Genomic DNA, 23,087 nt, shown 5'->3' on the forward strand with positions numbered 1-23,087 from the left:
CCTTCAGGCATCATTAAAGAAATATTACAGGAAACACTGCAATTTGTGCTTATGGACAAAGAGCTACTGAACCTGAATTTGTGTATTTGTGAGCATATGCAAGCATATACCCAGTACATTCATATTCACATATGTAGCTCTTCAAGCTAGGATAAGCAGAGACATAAGAATCCCATGTGCTTGTCTGTAAAGAAAACTAGTGAAGGGCAATGAACAAAATTGAAAGACTTACTGTGGAAGGATTGAAGAATGTTAATTATTCTTTGATCTGCTAATCTTCCTGATTTTGTAATCTGGCCACATTTGAGTTGATTTGAAGACTCCCTTGATTCAATCCAGCAAATCATTTCTTCATTATAAATAAAATCTAGAGTATGAATTTCATTTCTGTTGTCTGTGCTTAGAGTTGTCATTTTACTTCCATTAATGTAGAAGACCTCAATTGTTTCAGGACTTGCAATCAGTAGCATTGGTGGTCTATCTGTAGGTTCTGGAATAAAATACAGAAAACATGTATTAAGGAAGAGGTGACTGATTTTTTTTTTCTCCCCAGTGGTGCATTATCAACTAAAAGTTACTCTTGTACTTGTAAAATATCACTGTAATAGAAAGAATGCTTGCATGAAACCCTTTTTAATAAGTTACACACATGCCTCACTGCATGAGTCATTTCACTCTTTGGAAAAATGCATTTGTCTGAGCACTTGCTTCCATTATTCCCTAAGTCATAATGTGTGGTCTTAATGTGAAAGCAATCTTGTTTACTTTCATCAACGGTAAATAAAGGAAGCACTTTGCTGTGAGTTTTGTTTTCATTTTAGCAACAAAGATATATCTGGAAACCATGATATAGTTTCTGAACTTCTCTTGTGAGTAAGGGAATGTATTTGGAAAGTGAATATAAAAGGTCAGAAATAGACTCTCGAGTGGAACAAAGAAAACTCAGGCTCCTAGCTATGGTGATATTTTATTTGTACTGAAATGTGATTTTATTTGTATGTTAATAAATAAAGTTGCTTGGGGGTCAGAGCTAATAGCAAGCCATTGCAGAAGCTGGGCGGTGTTGGTGCATGCCTTTAATTCCAGCTCTTGGGAGGCAGAGCTAGGTGGATCTCTGTGTGTTCAAGGATACAGCCAGCATGGAGACACATGCCTTTAATCTCAATACCAACCATAGAAGACCTGGTGGTCTGTACAGACAGGCAGTGACTAGGAGGTCATGTGGTTGGGTTTACAACCAATGAGAAGGCAGAACAGAAACACTGTAAAAAGACAGACACACTGGAAGTCTCTTTCGGAGAGGTAGTGCAACAGCAACAGTGCAGGGTAAGGTTTTTAGCTCTTAACTATTGCTCTGACCTCTTGGCTTTCATCTCTGTATTGGCTCTGTGTTTCTTATTTAATAAGATGGTTGGTTACATCTACACGTAGCAATGTGAATTTGTAACCTTGGCCTCTGTGGTTCTAGACTAACCAAAGAGCCAAACAATCAATTCTAGATGCAAAACAAACTTGTTCAAGACCATGCTTTTAGGCAATACAGTTTTGGTGATGATAGGATTGATGTGCTTTTGATGGGCATACTGAAATTGTCCAGACTTGTAATGACATTCAAAGGTAGTAATAAACTCCATATGAAAACTAGTGTTTCCAGAGCTTGGTTACATTACCACACTAGTTTTGTTAGTTAAGGGATAGAGAATACAGAGTTCCTCATTTCAACTCTTTTTATGAGCCCTAGCCAATGTATTACTAAATCTTTTTTTGTTCTGATGTCAAATCCATGAGGAAGTGAATCTCCAGCTTAATATTAGCCATGACCACCACATCCTGCATCAAGCTGCCAGCATCTATCTCCTGACTTTTTCCAGTGGCCTTTCAGCTGCTTTCCCTCCTATTTGTGCCTCTGCTTAGTGTGTTCCATCACACCAGCCACAGTTATGTCAGCAAAATACAGTGTAGATAATATCAGTTTCTGTTTGGTTCCCACAAAGCTCACTCCACACAAAACAAAATCATGACCAGTAACAGGTCTTGAGAGCTCTCCTGAGATGTCTTCTCATTATATCTTTTCCTTCATGTTCCCACTACTATTGTCCATTGTCATCGTGTTCTAGAAAGGTCATTCTGTGGGACTCCTTGTATAAGTAAGCAAGACTGCATGACACAGACCCCTTCCTTGAAAAGCATTTATTTTTTACACATTGGTTGGCTCTCTTACCTCATTATGGCAACTATTTAGAAGTCACTTTTCTGAGGAGGATTTTTGTTACATCTTGTAAAGTTGCAACTATCCTCCTTCGTTCCTCTTCATAAAATGCTTCTTTTTTTTAATCACTCCTGCAGCATATGTATTTTCCTATTTACTTATTTATGTGCCTTACTTGTTCCCTTTCTAGCATCCAGGAAAAAGGCTGAATAATATAGTGCTCAGATAAACAAACATAATGGAATTTTTATACTGTAGGATACTTTAGAAACATATAGAACATTTAAGTACATTTTAGTTTATGAAAGGAATCTAGAAAAATATTGAATAATGAAACAATCATAAGCATTAAGGATTCATTCTGAGCAATGTGAAATATGAAAAATATGGCTCCGTCATATGTTAATCCAATCAGTAAACTTCCAATCAGTATTATTTAGTGGTCCTCATTATTAATGGTGGTCATAGGGAAATCAAGTCCTCCAGGTAAAAGATCTCTCATGAAGCTGGTGTCCTTTCTCACAATGTTAAAAAGACCAACCCCAGAATTCAGTCCAATGCATTTCATGAGTACTGATATCCTTTCTCCTAAGAAATTATGTCTGTAAAGCCATAGACTTAGTTTTATATTTGAAAAGACTCTAAACATTGATGTAATGAAATTTAAAAAAATGCATCGCAAAGAAAATAACAAAATGCCCAGTAACACTATAAAACTAAATAGCCCAACACAGATTACATGAATTGCTTGAGTATAAACCAACAGATAGGAAGTCTCAAAATGCTGAGATAATTTCTACAACAAAGAAATCTCCCAGGAACCTAAGGCAAATGGTACAGCTGTGTCCTTAGTATAACCCTGTCTACAGAACCTATCTGAGCCCTGTTAGTCATTGGGTTTCTCTGAAAATCTCATAATTCAACATTGAGACTATGTCACACTTGCCCTTGGTGTTCAGAATCTAGTAAAGTTGTTCTTTAATACTCTTGGATTGATTCTTTTCTATGTGACCTTGGAATCAGAGAAACCTGCAAGATTACAGATTTCTGAGTTTAGAGAGTCTGAAATGTCCTTATTACCAGATTTACAAAGATATGCTCACAGTAATGTCAGTGCTTATTGTCTTCCTGTGACATTTGAAATGAACTTAGAGAATTTGCCTCACACTCAAAATGAGCTTGTCTGGAAAGCTTCTTTACTGCAAAGATTTATGCAAATATTAGATTTTGACAGCCTCTTTTTAGCTAGCTAGAAATGTGAAGGAATGATGAGAGTCCCCTGAGGTTTATCAATATAGGAACACTTTATGATATATATATTTAATTTTTGTAGCTGATTTTTAAATTAATCAGGAGACTGATTATTTTAATTAAAAATGCATATCACAAATTATAAAATGTTTTTCCAAGATAATGGAAAACACCAAAAAGACAGTGAAATGGTTTGAATAGTTTGGTCTTAAAAATACAAATGGCATATTGGAGGAAGGATACTTAGAATATTAATTATGAAATGCTTTAAATACTATCTGTATATCCTGCTAACTATTAACTTCCTTCTTTGGACAGATGATTATAATGTCTGGCATAATGAGAAATGCCCCTGAAATACAGGAATGCTGAATATCAGTGGGATCTAAGGATAGAACTCAGGTTGACTTAATGACATAAGCCAGCACTGACCTGTAAAGACTACTATGTGTGTCCACTTGCACTTTCCCTGATCTCCAAAGCTAACTGAAGAGCTTCACTAATGAAGATGAAAGGCTGCCCAGAATAATGGGATGCCATTACTCTGTGTCATTCTTAGAGTCAATTGAAAGTTTTCTCAAAGGAGCAGTAGGAAAACACTTTTGATGAATTCCATCACAGAGATACCCAAATCAAACTTTAGTGAGATGTAATAAACATTAACCTTTCACACAGAGGAGATTGAAACTCAAGAAAGCACCAGTCATCAACACTCCTCCTTAGAGAAGGAAGCCAGATTGATTCAGCCTCTGCACTGGGCTGTCAAACACATTCAGGAAAGTAATGCCACCAAAGTAGAAAGGAAATAATGTGGGACTGGAAGCCTGGCTCAGGAGCAGAGCAGTTTGAAAGCATTGCTAACACTCTGAGTCTGACCTCCAGCACTGCCTTCTGCCCCACAAAAGTGAAAATATACGGTGATAGTTTTTCCTTCCTAAAATAAATTAATCTTTCTCTTCCCCCTCAGTTTAATCGTTGATGAAGTAACTAATAATGATATATTACTATTCATTTACAAACTTAGAAGTCCATACAAATTAAGTGAAGAAAAACCAGTAAGAGCAATATTGGGCTGAGCAAGAAGCATTATATTATTTATCTAAATTATACTCTATTTTGCTTTATTTTTTACTTTTATAATTTAATTATTCTAAACTGATCTCTGTGTAAATATGCTTTCTTTGGTTAACTAATTTATTTAGTGTTTATAGATATTAAGTATTCAAATACAATAGAAGGCATCAGTCCAGCAGTGAGCCTTCAAGAAAGATCAAAACTGTTAGACAGATTAAGGTGTTTTCTCAAGTATCTATGCTTTAAAATGAGGTTGTTACTTTTATAAATGTTGTCTAGTGTCATGGGTGCTAAAAATGTTAATACTTCTTTTAAATGAGTTTTAAAATACACAAATATTGATGGCATTTTATCTTATTCCTGGGTTAAGTGAAATGCAAGAATTTGATATGCATGAATAAAGAGAATGGATTTATTTTAGAAGAAATAGCTATAAGAAAAGAGTAGATGAATGAGGAACATACATTGGAGAGATAATGACTGCAGTCTTTTAGTTTCCTGAAGGCAACACATGACTGACTGAAGAAATTCACAATGATAGATGGAAGAGCTGACACTGAAGAGGATATTTCAGGAATCAGACAAGGTAATAAAGGTACCTATTTCTTTAGCAATGTGCATATTAATGACTATGAGTTAGATGCTAATACTATCCACATAACACATATTAAGAAATGAAAATGTTGAGATGTTAAATAACTTACTTAAGATCATATAGCCAGTGTAGAAGAATTAGATTCAAAATCATATTTTTTTTAGAAACTTATAAAATAACATTAAGAAGGCAGTATGACTTATTGAATGGTAGGATGATGGACAGTTTTAATTTGAGATTCAGTGGGAAGCCAGTGTTAATTAGATGCAGGTTATAATGTGATCAAAACTGTGTTTTAATAAGACAAAGTCAGAAATAGTATGCACCATAGCTGCGTTTTAGTAGAATTCAGCAAAATGAATAAATACACACTGTGCCTCCAAAATGAATGGTTTTGCATTTACTTTTCAAGTGAACCACTATAATTCATGTCAGATGGCAAGGGAAAACATAATTGTTCTTTATACATATATATTCCCTGGAATGAACTGGAAAACAGTTGAGCTAGGGGGATTCTTGTTCCTGTGAGGACAGCAGGAAGAGTTACATGTAGCATCTCCACTACACAAAGCACTGATCATTAGAGAAACAAAAACCCCAGAGAATTTTCAGAAATTACCAAAACAACACCTTTGGAATCTTACTCTGTCCTAAATTCTGCATGTTATGTAAATAATAATGCTAATATCAATTTAGTAATAGAATGTAAATTATGAAAATGTTGAATATATATGGACTATTGAAATGGAAATTCAGTTTTCAACCTTGGAAATTGGGCAATATAAACAGAGGGAGGAAGTGCTGATAAGTGATTTAAATACAGGTCTGTAGAATGAAATAGATTACTTAGTAGATATGTAAAAATGTGATGATTTCAACAATGTTGATAATAAGATAGATGGATCCAAGGCTTATGTGGGAATTTTACAAAGAGATGGTGGTGAGAATTATAAGATTGATAATGTAAGTAGAGATGTATTTTCCACTAGGTTCTAGTTGGTCCTGTAGAAATGCTTGCTAGCAAGAATTACCTAGGCCACTTGTTCTCAACCTTCCTAATGCTTCCTAATAAATTTGTGGTTGGAGTGACTCCAGCAGCAGTTATCCGTCTCTTGTCATAGAGCAATGGGTCTCAACATTCCTAATGCTGTGACCCTTTACTTCAATTAGTCATGTGATAGTGACCCCGAATTATAAAATTATTTCCATTGCTACTTTATAATTGTAATTTTGTTATTACTATGAATCTAAATGTAAATATCTGTTTTATGATGGTCTTAGGCCACACCTGCGAAAGGGGTCATGACCCACAGGTTGACAAACACTGATTTAGATAAATGACAGGTCTCAGATTTTAAAAGAACCATCATAAACTTCATCAATAAATTTAAGGAATTTAACAAAGACACAAAGAAACAGGTCAGTGAACTCTAAGTGAATGAATACCTGAATGATGGCCAAGAAAATACAAATAGGTTGATGGAAATGACAAAGGCAGTGCAGAAATTGAAAAGAGAACTCAATGAAATTGAAAAGAGAATTCAATGAAGACACAGAAACACTGATAAGAACTCAAACTTAAATGGATATGGAAATGAAACACCCAACAACTCAACTTGAAAACTCAAGGAAAAGCCTTGCAAGTAGAATGAATCAAGCAGGAGACAGAATACCAGGGTTGAAGAATAAAGTAGAGAACATGGAGAAAATAAGGAAAGAGAACGAAAAATTTAAAGAATTTTTTAAAGCCTTAGATAATAGACATAGATGAGGAAGAAGAATTCTAGGTCATTGTAATAGGCCATATCTTTAACAAGATTGTGGAAAAAAAACTTTTTCAAACTAAGGAAAGACACACCCATACAGGTATAAGAAGTACATAGAACACCGAATACTTAAGATCATGAAAAAAAAAAAAAAACTCTCCTCAACATATCATAGTTCAAACATTTAGTACAGAAGAAGGAAAGAGTATTATTGAAAGTTGCAAGAGAGAAGAAAAAGTTACATATGAAGGAAAATCCACCAGAATAATAGCTAATTTCTCAATGGAAAATTTGAAATCCAGAATATACTTGAGCAGAGTACCCCAAGTCCTAACATACTACAGCTTCCAACTTACAATGGTGTATCTAACAACACCATCTTTCTCAGAAGAGCCTTCACTCCTATTGTCTAGTGTTCTGGGAACTGGAGGGTTCTTTGAATGCTACCAGAAGAGAAAGGCAAACATCAATCTAGCTACAAGTGCTGCTGTCTATTACAGAGACTTGCATGCATGATATGGTGGTACAAATATTATGGGAGTAACCAACCACTCTCTGACTGGATTTAAGACCTATTCCATGAGATGGAACCTATGCCTGACACAGGTCAGATGGCCAAGATTCTAAGGATAGATACACCATAGGCATAGAAAAAAAATAAAATTCCATTGTCCTGCTAAAGGAAGGTGATACAAAAATGAGTCTTAACTCCATCTGCTATACCTAAGATCAGTGGTTTACTCAGTCACCACCAGAAAAGTTTCCTCTTACAGTAGATGGGATCTAACACAGAGATCAACAAATGGACAATATGCAAAGAGTAAGAAGCTTTGGAACACTCAGTCATAAATGGTATGCCTTCATCAAACTTCTCTCCTCAGAGTTTTGGGAGCTATGTAGAAGAGGAGAGGGATAGGGATGGAAGACACCAAGGAAAGAGTGCCTTCCAGATACAACAAGGTTAATGCATATAGGAATTCACAGAGACTGTGATATCATACACATGGTCTGTACAGGTACAAGGTAGAAATCCAGATAGGGTCTTAGCACTGAGAGCAGGAAGTGGACATAGGCTCACATCCCTAAACAAAAAGCTATCTTCTATTGTCATTAATTTTCAAAGAAAAGAAAACATTTCTCTCCAACAGAATCTCTTTGGTATATTAGCCACACTTAAGCATAAGGCCCAAGTGGAGCAGAAGACAGCCAACATAAAATGAATTTAATGGTATTTTTGTAATTTTTTTTTTTTTTTTGGTTTTTCGAGTCAGGGTTCCTCTGTGTAGCTTTGCGCCTTTCCTGGAACTCGCTTTGAAGACCAGGCTGGCCTTGAACTCACAGAGATCTGCCTGCCTCCTGAGTACTGGGATTAAAGGCGTGTGCCACCACTGCTTGGCAATTTTGTAATTTTTTAAAATATCATATTGCTTTCTTTGAGAATTTTTGTATTACTGGTCTTTTCATTCTATATTGTGTTTTCCAATTTCATGTTTGTGTGCATGTGTCTTGTGTTGTGTATTTCTTATGTCTTTTATTTTATTTTTTATTTACTTTAATTTATTTAGTTATTTTTGCTTGACTTCTCCTTTCATAAAGAGAGAGAAAGAAGGCATGAGATGGTGGTTTTCTTTTCTAAAGAAAGAGGGGTGGGTGTGGGAAGGTACACAGTTGGGGAGGAACTAGGAGGGTGAGAAGAGGAAGAAAATAAGATCATAACATAGTATATGAAAAAATAATTTTAATAAATAAGAAAATACCTTATATGCCATAGTTAATGGAGAGATAAACTTTCCATGATATAAAGAAATTAAAATTATATCCAACAAACCAAACCAAAAGAAAATACAGTAATAATATTTCAGACTGAAGAGAAGACTAAGAATAGCTAAGAGACTAAAAAGAAAACAAATAAAGGTATAATTACTGAGACACAAAGTACTACTGAGAACACAAACACCACCACCAAAAAACCAACAACATAATGACTGCAATCAACACATATTTTTCAGTAATCCATTTAAATATTTGACTTCAATTCTGAAATCAAAAGATACAGACTTGTTGAGTGGATCAAGAAACAAAATCCACCTATCTATTGTCTTCAAGAAACACATCTATGGTGATATTGTGTACCCTAATATATTGTGCACTCTAATAAACTTATCTGGGGTCAGAGAACAGAACAGCCACTAGATATAAAGGCCAGAAAATGGTGGCACACACACCTTTAATGCTAGCATTCCAAAGGCAAAGATTCATCTGGATCTCTGTGAGTTCAAAGCCACACTGGAAACAGCCAGGCATAGTGACACACACCTTCAATCCCAGGAAGTGATGGCAGGAAGCAGAAAGATATATAAGACATGAGGACTGGGAACTAGAACCTGGTTAAGCTTTTAGACTTTTAGTAGCAGTTCAGCTGAGATTCATTCTGGGTGAGGACTCAAAGGCATCCAGTCTGAGGAAACAGCATCAGCTGAGGAATTGACGAGGTGAGGAAGCTGTGACCTATTCTGTTTCTCTGATCTTCCAACATTTACCCCAATACCTGCCTTAGGTTTGATTTTATTAATAAGACCTTTTAAGATTTGTGTTACACACATCTTAGCATTAAAGATAGGCACCACCTTAGAATGAAACCATGAACAAAAGTACTCCAGTTAAACAGGATCAGGAAATAAACAGGCACCACTACTTGCAGATGACATGATATTATACATACAGGATCCCAAAAATTCTCTCATAATAATTCTACAAGTAGTCAACAATTTTAACAATGTGTCAGAATACTATATCAACTTGAAAGTATGATAGCTTTTTGGTACACCATCAACAAACACAGAGAAGAAGACCATGGAAAATCTCATTCAAAATAGCATCAAAGAAAACAAAGCACATAGGAATAAAATTAGAAGGTTGAAGATCTCTACAATGAAAACTTAAATTTTAGAAAAGTGAGATAGAGAAAGACACTAGAAAATGAACAGACATTGCACATTTATGGTTTGGTAGAATTAATAGTGTAAAAATGATAATTCTATCATATCTCCTTATACAGTCAAGATAATCACAATCAAAATTTCCATCTCATTATTCACAGGAAAAAAGTTCTAAAATTCTCAAATGGAATCACAAAAGACTCCAAACAGCCAAAATGATTCTGAGTAAAAAGAACAATGTTCGAAGGAGTACCATTTCAGACCTCAAGATATATTACAATGTCATAATTATTATATTATATAAATATTGTTTTCTATATAGTAATTATATATTATATAAATTTTACATATAATCACATATATTGTTTGCTATATATAACTATAATTATATATAATTACTCTATATGTATATGTTTTATATATATATATATATATATATTATATTACTGTTACAAAAACCAGACATATAGACCCATTAAACAAAATTGAAGACATGGGGTTGGGGAGAAGAGTAAAAGAAAGTGGAATAGCTGGATACAAATGTATTCATCAAGAAAAATGGGGGAAATGTCAAGCAGGCTTTAATTTATGAAAGGAAGAAAAACACATACAGAATAAGAAGAGAGAAGAGTAAAATAACAATAAGGATTTTGTGCTGGCTGGTTTTGTGTGTCCACTTGACACAATCTAGTGTAATCAGTGAGGAAGGAACCACAGTGGAGGAAATGTCTCCATTAGATATAGCTGTAAGGCATTTTCTCAATTAGTGAATAGTTAGAGAGAGCCTGCCTAGCCCAGGATGGGTGGTGCCATCCATGGGCTCATGGTCTTGAGTTCTATAAGAAAGCTGGCTGAGCAAGCCATAATGAGCAAGGCAGTAAGCAGCTCCGCTCCACTGCCTGGGCATCAGCTCCTGCCTCCAGGACCCTGCTGTGTTTGAGTTTCTGTCCTGACCTTTTTCAGTGATGAACAGCAATGTAGAATTATAAGCTGAATAAATCCTTTCTGGTCCAACTTGCTTTTTGGTCATGGTGTTTTATCACAGCAATAGAAACTCTAAGACAGATTCTGGAAAGGCATAAAGAATTACAGTACTACCTATTTACCTAAAACTATTGAACTACACATAAGTCTGCATACACCATACACATACATAGTTTAAATGAAATTTTCCTTATGGGCTGGCAAATCCCATAAGGCATGAGAGTTGTTGTTTAGGTTTGATGTAAAGATTCACAAAACATTGTAACTGGTTGATGTAGCTTTTAGTTACCTCCTAGAGATGGAAGGTAAGTCCTGATTGCTGAAGATGTCATGTGCTGTGGACACAAGATCCAGAGGATCTGAAATGGATTTGTTCTGAAAGCCTCCTTCCCATAGTCTAGCTTTTATCATACTAGCAGTTGCCATGTGAACTTCCAAAGGAGTGGAACAACCAATAGTCCTACCCAGTTATGATCCCTATGAAGTACAACAATAACTTGTATAGAATGCATACCTTGTAAATAACCAGTAACTCTCTTTATTGAACTTAAGGTCTGTTCTAGAAGAAAGGAAATCACTCCCAGGTACCCAGGACATATGAAGTAATGGATCTTGGGGGGAAATCTAAAACCACCATTTTACCAAACCAGCATAATTTAACTGAATCCTTAATAACTTAACTATATTCTGAACATTTATCCTCATATTTACAGATAAGTATAGGTCTCACCTCTCATCAAAGAAATACATCTTTACAAGAGAGTGAGACCATTACAGAAAACTGTAATTGATGAAAATGCAAAGAACAAGTATGACGCCCAGCCCCACACTTACAATATAAATCCTGCACCTAAATTTCAGGGATTGTAGAGGAAGAGAGTGTGAAAAGACTGTAAGAGCTAGAGGAACAGGATTCTGTACACCTGAGGTTCCAATAAATGCCAGAGAAACTGTTCTTCTCATCAACACTGCTGCCTACACAAGACCTGAACAAGGACAACACTTATAGACATGCTAACATGGAAGGGGACTCACAACCCTTCACAAAAAAAAACAAACAAACAAACAAACAAAAAAAAACACAAAAAACTTAGGAATGCTATGTATGGGAGAAATAGTATTCCCTAGGGAAGGACTCTCTAGTTGCTCAGCCAATACTAAATGGTTAGTCCTGAATATACATTTGCATATTCAATAACATTCATTATACAAAGTATACAGTTTATATTTATATATTTAAGAAAAAAAGCAAAGGTTTCTCCCTTAGGATAGGAAATTTTCCCATTTCATAAACAGCTTGCATGGTTACATATCACCTGAAAGCATTTTTTACCACATAATTTACAATAAATCAGCAAATGTTGAGGATTCTTCTACTTTGGATTTTCTAGTGTTTTAGGGATATATTTTGTTGAATATTTAAGTTAAAAATAATAATTTTAATATGATGATGAAAAGTTGGACCCTGACAATAACCAAGACAATGGGAAAAGAAATTGGACTTTTAAGTAGTTGATGTCATAGTAAATCTCCATATCTCAAAGTATAATTCATTGAAATTTTAAGTAACAAAATGAGTATGATGAGAAGCAGGGCCTATAGAAATGTCTAGTTTATCTGAATTACTGAGAGATGGCCAATGGCTACTTTAAAATCTCCCAGAAACCTTTCTAATTATGGTCAATAGGAACTACCTTACCTATACAAGCATAATTTCAAAATGCAGACAGGCTTCTTCTTCCATGATTAAATTAGGTAACATTCAAGTTTAAGATATAATATGTATTTGTTTATCTGAAAGTTCTTCTGTATGCCTCCTATTCATAAAATATTTCCTATCTCAAATCTGTTCTTATGAAGACCACACATAATTTGGCTGAAAAGGAAGAAACTACCACACCAACATTTATTTATTTGTTCAACAAATATTTATTGAACATGGATTAACTTTTTTCAAGCCTTGATGTACATTCCAGACACACAAACAACAAATAAAGCTAACAACATTACTGTTTTCCTATAGCATACATTTCACCTGGTCTGGTAATTTGAATGGGGAGTATCTCTCATAAGCTTGAGTACTCCAACACCCAGTTCCCAGTTGGTAGCTCTGTCACAGAAGACCTGCAGCCTTACTAGAAGAACATCACTGGGGTGGGCTTTAAGAGCTGACAGCCTTGTCCTACTTCTAGTTTGCCCTCTCTACTTCTTGCTTCCTGTTGAGGATGTGATCTCTCAGGTTTCTGCCCTTGCCGCCACACCTATTGTTCGATCCCTATCATATCTGCCTTTCATGGTGAACTCACTCCTCTGGAACCAAATAAACTTTCCTTTCTAAGTCACTTTGTTCATGGTATTTTATCACAACACCTGAAGAGTAAGTTGAGAAGTTGGTACCAGAGTAACAGCTGCTGCTGTGAGGAACCTGACTGCTGCTTTTCTTTTCTTCTTCTTTTTCCCTTTTTTTTTGTGAATGTGGAAGACTTTGGAACTTTGGATTAGAAAAGCAGTTTGAATGATATAAGCATTGCATAATGGCCTCTTCTTGTAGGAGCCTAGAAGACTATAGCTCTGATAGTAGTGTAGACTGTGTAGGCCCGGCTCAAGAGAGTTCAGAAGGAAGAAAGGTCTTTAAAAGCAATGGTGCTAGAAGCCATTTGTGGGATATTTTGGCAAAGAAATTTGGTGGTTTCTGGTCTTATCATAAGACCTGGCTTGAGGCTAGATTTAAAGTGGTGAGCTATTTTCTTTGGCAGAAGAACTTTTAAGGCAGTATAACAGTGAATATGTGGCGTGGCTGTTAATAATTTCTCTTTTGGAGGGCTATAATGAAAACAGCAAGTAGGTCAGAAAGAAGTACAAAATGTACAGTTTGGGGAGAAAAGGAGCACTAGGAAGCTTAATGTTGCAGTCAGAGAATGTGCTGCAACTGAGGCTGTAATTGTCAAGGAGATTAGTGTCATTAAGGAGAGGCCTCTTGCTCTGCAGTGGAAAAAGGGAACAGTGCACTCAGGGCAAGACCTCACTTTGATAAGCTTCCAACTTGTGAACAAGAGCCTAAGGAATTTTCTGCCTCTTGAAAGCTACTTACTATAAAAACTGCTGTCTATGTGATTCAAGGGAGCCAGGGTCCTGGATTCTGCCTCCTTAATTACAGAGAGTCACTGCAGTCAGCCAGTGTATGGCAGGGGCATTCCTGTGCCAAAGTCCTGAGAAGGCAAGAGGCCCGGAAAGGCCATAGCATGAAGCTGCGAAAATAAAACTTGCTTTGCAGGGAAGAATTGAAGATGTTGGGCATGCTAGGGTTGTGACACGTTTATCAAGGAAATGAGCACAATCCACAAGGGAAATGTTGTATTGTAGGTAGCAAAGCTAAAGGTGCAGAGACATCCAAGCCCTTTGATAAGGACATCCAAGGACAGGATTTGATGTTTGACACCCTGGCTTTGGGTCTTGATTTGATCCAATATTTCTTCACTATACTGTCATTCTTCTCTTTTGGAAAGAAAATACATATTCTGTGACATTATACATTAAGAGTAGGCCTTTTTATTTTATAGGAGAGGGTCACCATTAGAAGATATTCCTTGATTGTCAAAGGAGACTTTGGGCATATAAACTGTTGAGAATGTAAAGGTCTACAGGGACTTGTGAAATTAGACTAAGTATGTTTTGCATTCTATCAAGACCAAGAGCCTGTGGGGGCCTGAGGGTGGAATGTTGTGGTATGGATGAGAATGTTTCCCTTAAGCATGTATATTTCCAGCTGGGAATACATTTTGGGGAGGGGCTGGGGAATGCTGCACTGTGGGAGGGCTTTTCGAACTTAAGAGTCTGTCTTCCTCTTCTTGATTGCTGTTGAGGATGTGCTTTCTTAGATTCTTGCCCACATGCCTGCTACTTTCTGGTATGTCTCTGCTATGAGGAAACCTTTAAATTTTTCTTTGAGGAAATACTATTCCTTAGGAATTGTAAGCTCAAACGAATTCTAGTTTCTCTAGGTTGTTTTGGCCATGGTATTTTCCCACAGCTACTGAAAAGTAACTGATACCCTAAGCAAGAATTAAGCAAATACTGGTTAAAATTTCTAGGCAGTGAAAAATGCCATGAAGATATGGAAAACATAACTGTAAGAAATCAAGAAAAAAGGTGGAAATAAAGCGCTTGAGAGGAGGAATGGAGTCAACTGTGAGTCTAATGTTTTAGCCTTAAAAATGAGGTAAAAGAAGGTGACAGTAACAAAGACAGGCAATACTGACAAAAAAAGAGCATTGCTATGGAATAGGCTAAAGAGGTCAGTTTTGCATATATGTAATCTGAACCTTTTGATAAATATATGTATGGAAATAGTGAACATAACAGTTTAATACTATGTTCAATCAAGGGTTGAGCACTTGTGGTAAAAATCTTAGAAAACTCTGAATTCATGTAATTTTTAAAGCCAGAAAATAGGGAGTGCTTTAAAATCCAAATCAAAGAATGAGATGACTCAGGAAGTTAACTAGAGAAAGAAAATTCAGTGAAAGGAGAGAGAAAGGAATGACAAGTACTAGAAAAAAGAATGAGTCGGGAAAGGCGCTCGAGGGAAAGTCCAGGAAGTTTAGATTCTAATTCCATTAAGGTAGTGCTGTATAAGTGAGAGGACAGTCAAGGAGGCAATTGTCTTATAGTCTGAGGACCAATAAATGATTAATGACATAGAAGCCACTGGTAATAAATCATGAGAGTTATAATGATATTAAGATCTAGGAAAGTAAGTTCAAGAGAGAAGAGGAAACATGGAGAATGATTATCTACTTCAGGATTATTTCTATTATTGGAAAAGAGAAATACACAAAAGTTGGAGGAAAACATGGTACTAAAGAGTGTTTTTACACTCATCTTTATGGTACATTAATTGCAAAGATCTAGGACAGACTAAAATACTAGTGAGTTCATTGCTGTGCCTAAAGCCTAACATGTTTCTCTTCTTTCTTTTCATCATTTTCAGTGTTTCTGGACTAAGATTAAGATCTCAAATCAAATTTAAATTGATTTTGTGTAGGGAAGAGATATATGTATCTAATTTTATTTTTCCAGAGGTAGGTATCCAATTTTGCTAATACCTTTGGTTGAGAAGGCTATCTTTTCTCCAATGCAAGTTTTTCCAACTGCTGTCAAACACCTGGTGTCCATTCCTGTCTGGGTTTACCTTCGGACCTTATGTTATGTTTCATGGGTCTTCTTGTCTGGTTATGTGCCAATATCCTTCTGTCTTTGTCATGATGGCTCTGTAATGTTGTCAGGTTCAGGTAATATATTATTTCCGGCTATATTCATACTACTTGGGATTTCTTTGGCTATTTGTGGTCTTTTGGGCTTCCATACAAATTTTAGGTTTTTTTCCCTAGTTCTGTAAAAAAGCCATTAGAATTTTCATAAGATGGCATTGAATGTTTAGACTACTTTTGATTATATAGACAATTAATATTTTCACAATATTAATTTTGCTAAACAAAATCATGTAAAATTTTTCACCATTTAGTTTTCTTAAGTATTTTGGCAGTGCCACATACTAGAGCTGATATAAGGAAGGAACAAACTTTATCCACTGTTGGTGGGACTGTAAAACAGAGCAACTACAGCTACTATGGAAATCAGTTTGGCTGACTGCCTCTCAAAAACTAAAAAAAACTAAACACATGGCCCAGCTATAGCACTTCTGAATAAATTCCCAATGACCTCCTCAAACCATGACAGATAATTGCAAAGATATATTTATTGCTGTTATTTTCACAGCAGCAATGAAATGGAACCAATGTAGATATCCCCCAAAACAATCAATGGATAATAAAAATGTGGTATGTATTTACACAATGGAATCTTATTTAACCATGAAGAAAGATAAAATTATGAAATGTATAGGAAAATAGATGAAACAAGAAAACAGATTCAGCAGAATATTAAGTGGCAGATGGTGATTAGTAGCTGTCTTAGTTAGAGTTTCTATTAATAGGATGAAACACCATGACCAAAAAAGCAAGCTGGAGAGGGAAGAGTTTATTTGGTTCACATGTCCACCTCACTTTTCATCATCGAAGGAAATCAGAACAGGAACTCAAACAGGGCAAGAACCTGGAGTAGGAGCATCTGCTGAGGCAATATAAGAGTGATGATTACTGGCTTGCTCCTCAAGGCTTGTTCATCACGCTTTCTTATAGAATCCAGGACCACCAGCCCATGAGTGTCACCACCCACAGTGGTATGTGTACTACCATGCAGCTGTTTGTGGTGCTCTACTTCTGAACACATCATGTTTCTTGGCACTCTCTTCTCTCCTCTTCTCTGTCACTAAGCAGTTGCTGAGTGTGCAGCTTTCTTGCCCCATTGTTTTTATTTCTATCTCTAATGACATTGTCTTTGAGCTCCTTTTTAAGCCTGCTGTTAAATTATTTTATTGATAGAATGAAGAATCCAAACAGGGAACTTCAACTTCTCCGGGAACAGTAACTCGAGCTCAGAAAGATAAATACCACATGCTCTCTGTCATATGTGAGCCCTGGCCACTAAATGTAGATCTATGTGGCAGTAGTGTGGGTAAAAATCAGGCAAGTAAAATGGGATCCAGGACCGGAAGAATGATTTATAGGAGGGCAGTGGATACGACCAAACAATAACATGGGAGGGCGTGCTGAAAGTGAAAGAGTCTGGAAAACAAGGTGGAGGGCAGGAGTAGCCAGGAATAAGCACAACAAAGTATCTTTGGAAATGACTTATAGAAATATGTGACTTTGCAAACTAACAAAAATAATATTTAAAAAAATCAAACAGTAAAATTTGAGTGATCTCAAAACATAGATAACTACATAAGGCTAATCTTTCAGTATGTTAGAGGATGAACTGAGGAACGAGAAAGTCTTCGCTAACAGGAAAAATGTCCGGTTCATTCTTCAGATCAAGTAGGAGGGAGGTAAACTTATGTGTTGTGGGGCCATGCAGAGCATTATGTTAATGAACTTGGCCTGAGAAAGTTCTATTTTAATCACTTGTACTTTCTCAAGGATATGTGAAATAAGATCACCTCAGAGTAAAGAGGAGGAAGGTGGTACATGAAACTCATTATCTAGAAAAGAGAAAATGGGCAGGTTATTTAAACTATTTCAGTATTTTTTTTTTTTTTTGCAGGGCCTCCTACCGATAAAAACATACAACCTACATTTAAGATCACAGTTTTATACATTACTATTATGAAGACAGATTAAGTACTGAGTATTCAGTGATATACCAAACAAACTTCATTTTCAGATATGTCCTCTGTAACTTAATAGTATGCTATTCTGAACATCAGAAGAGAATTTAGGGACAATTTAGCTAATAGTTTTTACAGGATTCTGTTTTGTGGAAGGCACCATCAGAATCTGTACTACTTGGGTCCTATTGCTGAGAAGAAACACTTTCATGCATTTAGAAATGAAATCAATGCAACAGATTTTCTCCTTTAAAAACCGAAAGGACTGTAGGCAGCATGACTAGAGAGAATAGCGGGATATTAATCATCCTAGCCCAGGATGGTACAGGGAGAGAAGTGCCAAAGGGGTCTTCTCTAACTGCTATTATTACTCTAGATTTTTTATCAAACTCTGTTGATTGCAATTGATACAAGCTATGCCTTGTAGGCTTTCTAAAGAAAAATTATTTTTCTTATATAAAAAGACAAAGTTATTCTACTTTTCAAGCTTTAAGCTTTTTATCCTCCTGAGGTTTTAAGTAATTGTATAGTTTTAAAATTTTCAAACATTAGAAAGGTGTACATTTTTACATATGTGTATTTTAGTCTCATTTAACAACTTATCCTTTTTCTCTTTTATTGTATTAGTTTTTTTAAAGAATTTAACACAACACATTTTTATTATATTCAGTCCTATCCAGATTACATTAGAATTCTTCCATAAAACATCACCTTTCCCTACCCACTGAATTCAGTGCCCTCTATGTTCCAAGCCCATAATGTGCAGTTTGTACTGCCCATATACTCTTGTATGTGTGTCTGTCTCCTGGAGAATGGTTGATATAGCAGATACCAAACCCTTAGAGAAAACTGTCTCGCCCTATCCCTGTAGCTGTAAATTTCCAATAGTTTGTCAGTTTGGGATGGGACTTCATGCTCATCTCCCCTCTCAAAGCTAGGGTTTTATCTAGCTTAATCTTGCACAGATCTTGTGCATGCTGCTAAATTGCTATGACTTCTTATGTGCAACTTTCCTTTTGTGTCCTGAAACACTACTTCCTGTAGTCATCTACTGCCCTTGTGTCTTAAGACCTTTCTGCCTCCTCTTCTGTAATGATCCCGAGCCTTTGAAGGAGGAAAGCGTGATGCAGATAAACAGTTTAGCACAGAGCTTTCCACAGTTTCTTATTCTGTGTATCTTGGCCAGTTGTGGGTCTCTGTTTTAATTGCCATCTGCTGCAAACAGAAGCATTTTTGATGAAGGTTGAGATAAAATGATTCTACACATAAAAGATCCTAAAGATTCCACCAGAAGTACCTTAGAGCTGCTGGACATCTTTATCCATGTTGCAGAATGTAAAAATAACTAAAAAACAAAAAACAAAAAACAAAAACAAAAAACAAAACAACAGTGCCTTCTTATAATTCCAATACACAAATAAAAGACTTGGTGAAAAAGAAATCAAGGTAAATATCATTCACAATAGCCTCAACATTATGTACTAGGTTAAACCTAATCAAGGAAATGAAAGACTTGTACAATGAAAATTTTAGTACTCCAAAGAAAGAAATGGAAAAAGATAACCAGAAAACAGAAATATATCAAATGCTCATGCATTGGTCATACTAACATAGCAATAGCAAAAATGCCCATTTATCAAAGTAATTTATAGATTCAAGGCAACCCTGTCAAAGTTCAAATACAATTTCTCACAGAAATTTAAATGATAATCTTAAATTTCATCTGTAAACACAAAAGACCTGGATACCTAAATAAATCCAGAACAATAAAACAATTGCAGGAAGTATCACCATACCTGATTTCAAGTTATAATTGCTGAGCCATGGTAATAAAAACAGCATGGTACAGACATAAAAACACATTGATAAATAGAATAGAGGACCCACATCTAAGGCCATACGTGGATAGTCACCTGATTTTTAAAAAGATTTATTTATTTCTATTTTTGTGTGCTTTTATATATGTACATGCACCACATGAGTGCACTGCTCACAGAGGCCAGAGAAGGGAATCAGATTCTTTGCAATTGGAATTAGAGAGTCATTAGTTCCAACATGGTTTCTGGAAAACACATCTATATTTTCCAAATTTCTGCAAGTGCAATAAGTGTTCCTAAGTGATAAGCCATGTCTCCAATCTCCCAAAACCAACAACAACAACAAAAACAAACCAACCAAAGAAAAAGAAAATAAAACAAAAAAACCACAACTGATTATTGACAAAGAGGCCATCAACATACATTGGAGAAAAGACACTGTCTTCAACAAATGTTGCTAGTCAGACTGGATAGCTGCATGGAGAAGAGTAAAACTATATTCTCATCTCTCACCCAGCACAAAACTCTACCCCAAATGGCTCAAGTACCTGAAAAATATCTGGTAGTCAGAGCTTGATACAGGAATAAGTAGAGAATGTGCTTGAACTCATTGGCAGAGGAAAAGACTTTCTGTTTTTGTTTGTTTATTTTTGAGACAGGGTTTCTCCATGTAGTTTTGGTGCCTGTCCTGGATCTCACTCTGTAGACCAGGCTGGCCTTGAACACACAGAGATCCTCCTGCCTCTGCCTCCCAAGTGCTGGAATTGAAGGCGTGTGACATAGCCACACAGCAGAAAAGACTTTCTGAGCAGGACCTCAGTAACATAGGCATTTCTATCAGCAATTATTAAATGAAGCTTCATGAAACTGAAAATCTTCTGTACAGTCAAGGACACCATCATTCAAGTGCAAAGGAAGCCTACAGCAGGGAAAAAACCCAAACAAACAAAAACCTTTACCAGATGTAGACCTGACAGACGGCAATTACTTAGAGTATTTGAAGAACTAAAACAAAAACAGCAGCAACCAAGGCAAGCAAAAAGAAAGTTTAAAATGGGGTATGGAAATAAGCAGAGTTTTCACAGAACAAAACAAATCAAAACAACAACAGCCCAAACAGCTAGAGAACATTAAAGAATGTTTCATCTTTAGGCACAGATAAATCCAAATTAAAACTACTTGAGATTTCATCCTTCCCCAGCCATAGTAACTAGGATCAAAAGAGCTAATGATGATAAATTCTTGTAAAGATGCAGGAAAAAAAGGTGACTCATTTATTGCTGGTATAAGTGTGAGGGTAAACTGATATAGCCACTGTGGAAATCAGTGTGGCTATTCTGCAGAACTCTAGAAACCTTTTACCACATGATAGAGCTATACTATATACTAGCATTTGACCAAAGGATTCTAAATCCTAGTGTAGATACCTGCTAACCCATGTTCATTGCTACTCTGTGAACCATACCTTTCCATTTCCACAATAGCTTTCCATTTCCTAAATGGAAACAACCTAGATTCCCATCAACTAATGAATGAATAATGAAAATGAGGCCCTTTTACATAATGGAGTATTGTCTAGCTGTTAGAAAATTTATGTTAGAAATTCATCACATTCTCAGGAAAATGAATGGAACTGAAAACAACTATTCCAAAGTGAGGTAACCCAGAACCTGAAAGTTGAAGTTGCATGCTTTAATTTGTGAATGATAGTTTTGAATCACATGTGTGACTCATTCAGAAATTAACAAAAGGTCATGGATGGCATTTTTAGTGAAAGGAAATTGACACAGTGCTCTAAATGGGGATGGAGAATAATGGAATAAGGACAGTCTAATGGGGGAATAGGAGGCCAGAGTGGAGGAGAGGATATGGATACTGATAGGCAATACTTAAGATACTTTGAAAAATATTATATGGAGCCTAGTATCATAGAAGCTTTGCAAAATGTATACATACACATATAAAAACCATTTAAAATAATTTGTCCTATAATGAAGCAATAATGCTGCTACTAGACACCACATGCCAGCAATTAAATCCCCAATGCCAGGAATCGGTTATCTCTTCTGGAGTTGTTGGAAGGTTGCATCCTATAGACCCCCAAATGTTACTGGTTATTGCCAGTCCTCTTAATCATTCCTATTGCTGAAGATAAGACACACTTGATTTAAAGAACGAGGAGAAATCAAATGCATACTGACCTGGAAGCTTAATCCCTACTAGCTAGCTTTCAGAGTGCTGGAAGGTACTATACATGCTATTGGCAGGGAAAAGCAATCACTATTCTTACCCAGCTGTGAAGCCTGTAGGTCACAAAAATAACTGCCCTTCGAAGATATGCCCAGTATGCAGTAGTGATACAAGCATCATGGGAGGAACTAACTACTTTGATAAGATTTATGTAAGACTTTGTAAGTTGAAACCCAATATGGAGGCCACAAATATAGATTCTATATATCCTAGGTGCTAGGGCTAGACCTACTAGTGTTCCTGTACCAAATGGGTATAATATTAAACATATTACTAATGCCTTATAATTATACATATAAACCATCTATCTTTCAATCACTTGTCATTTCTACAAGCTTAAGTGTTTCCATTTTTTTTCATTATTCATTAAATTTGTCCAATATTTTGAAAAGGACACCTGTAAGGCATGGTGTAATTTATTAAATGTTCTAATTTGAGAATTTAGGTAATGATTTGATAGCTGTTCTACAAAAATATTTAAAGAATATAAAGAAAGTTGTATCTAGTATGTCATTGATTAAAAAACAAAATTCATGATTGTCACATTTGTAGCTTATAAATGTGCCATTTTTCTATATCAGAAAAAGGCCCCAGATAAACTGCAGAAAGAAACATCTTCAAAAGCTAATGAAGGATATGCTTCCTTGTCATAGGTAATACTTCCCCCAAATAAGTGTAAGTCAAAGGTGTGATAACACATAAGATTCCCTGGTTGTGTTATCCCTTATTCATCTTGTAACTTTGTTGCTGGTTAAAAATATAGACATGTTAAGAAATGTGCTAGACTATGAAGATGATGATGTCTTCCAGCCAAAAACAAAAACAAAAAAGGAAGCCATGAAAATATTCATCAGGAGTTATTATGTCTTATGCTGTTCTACTCTTAAATAGCTATTACATAGGGGGAAAATCTATATTATGTAATTTGGGAAATGAAAATGCCACTGGAAATTTTTATCCAATTCATCCCACAG

General features: G+C 35.8%; 1 protein-coding gene across 5 annotated transcripts in view; it reads right to left on the reverse strand.

Annotated features, from left to right (window-relative positions):
• Positions 1–23,087, reverse strand: part of Lrp1b (LDL receptor related protein 1B) — a 1,927,307-nt gene that overhangs the window by 1,031,485 nt on the left and 872,735 nt on the right. For all 5 annotated transcript variants that reach the window (XM_037205578.1, XM_028868856.2, XM_037205579.1 and 2 more), the window contains exon 6: positions 233–490. In XM_037205578.1, coding sequence (XP_037061473.1) covers positions 233–490 — 258 coding nt within the window. The remainder of the gene's footprint in view (positions 1–232; positions 491–23,087) is intronic.

This window comes from Peromyscus leucopus, chromosome 4 (assembly GCF_004664715.2).
Source record: "Peromyscus leucopus breed LL Stock chromosome 4, UCI_PerLeu_2.1, whole genome shotgun sequence".
NCBI classification, from domain to species: domain Eukaryota; kingdom Metazoa; phylum Chordata; class Mammalia; order Rodentia; family Cricetidae; genus Peromyscus; species Peromyscus leucopus.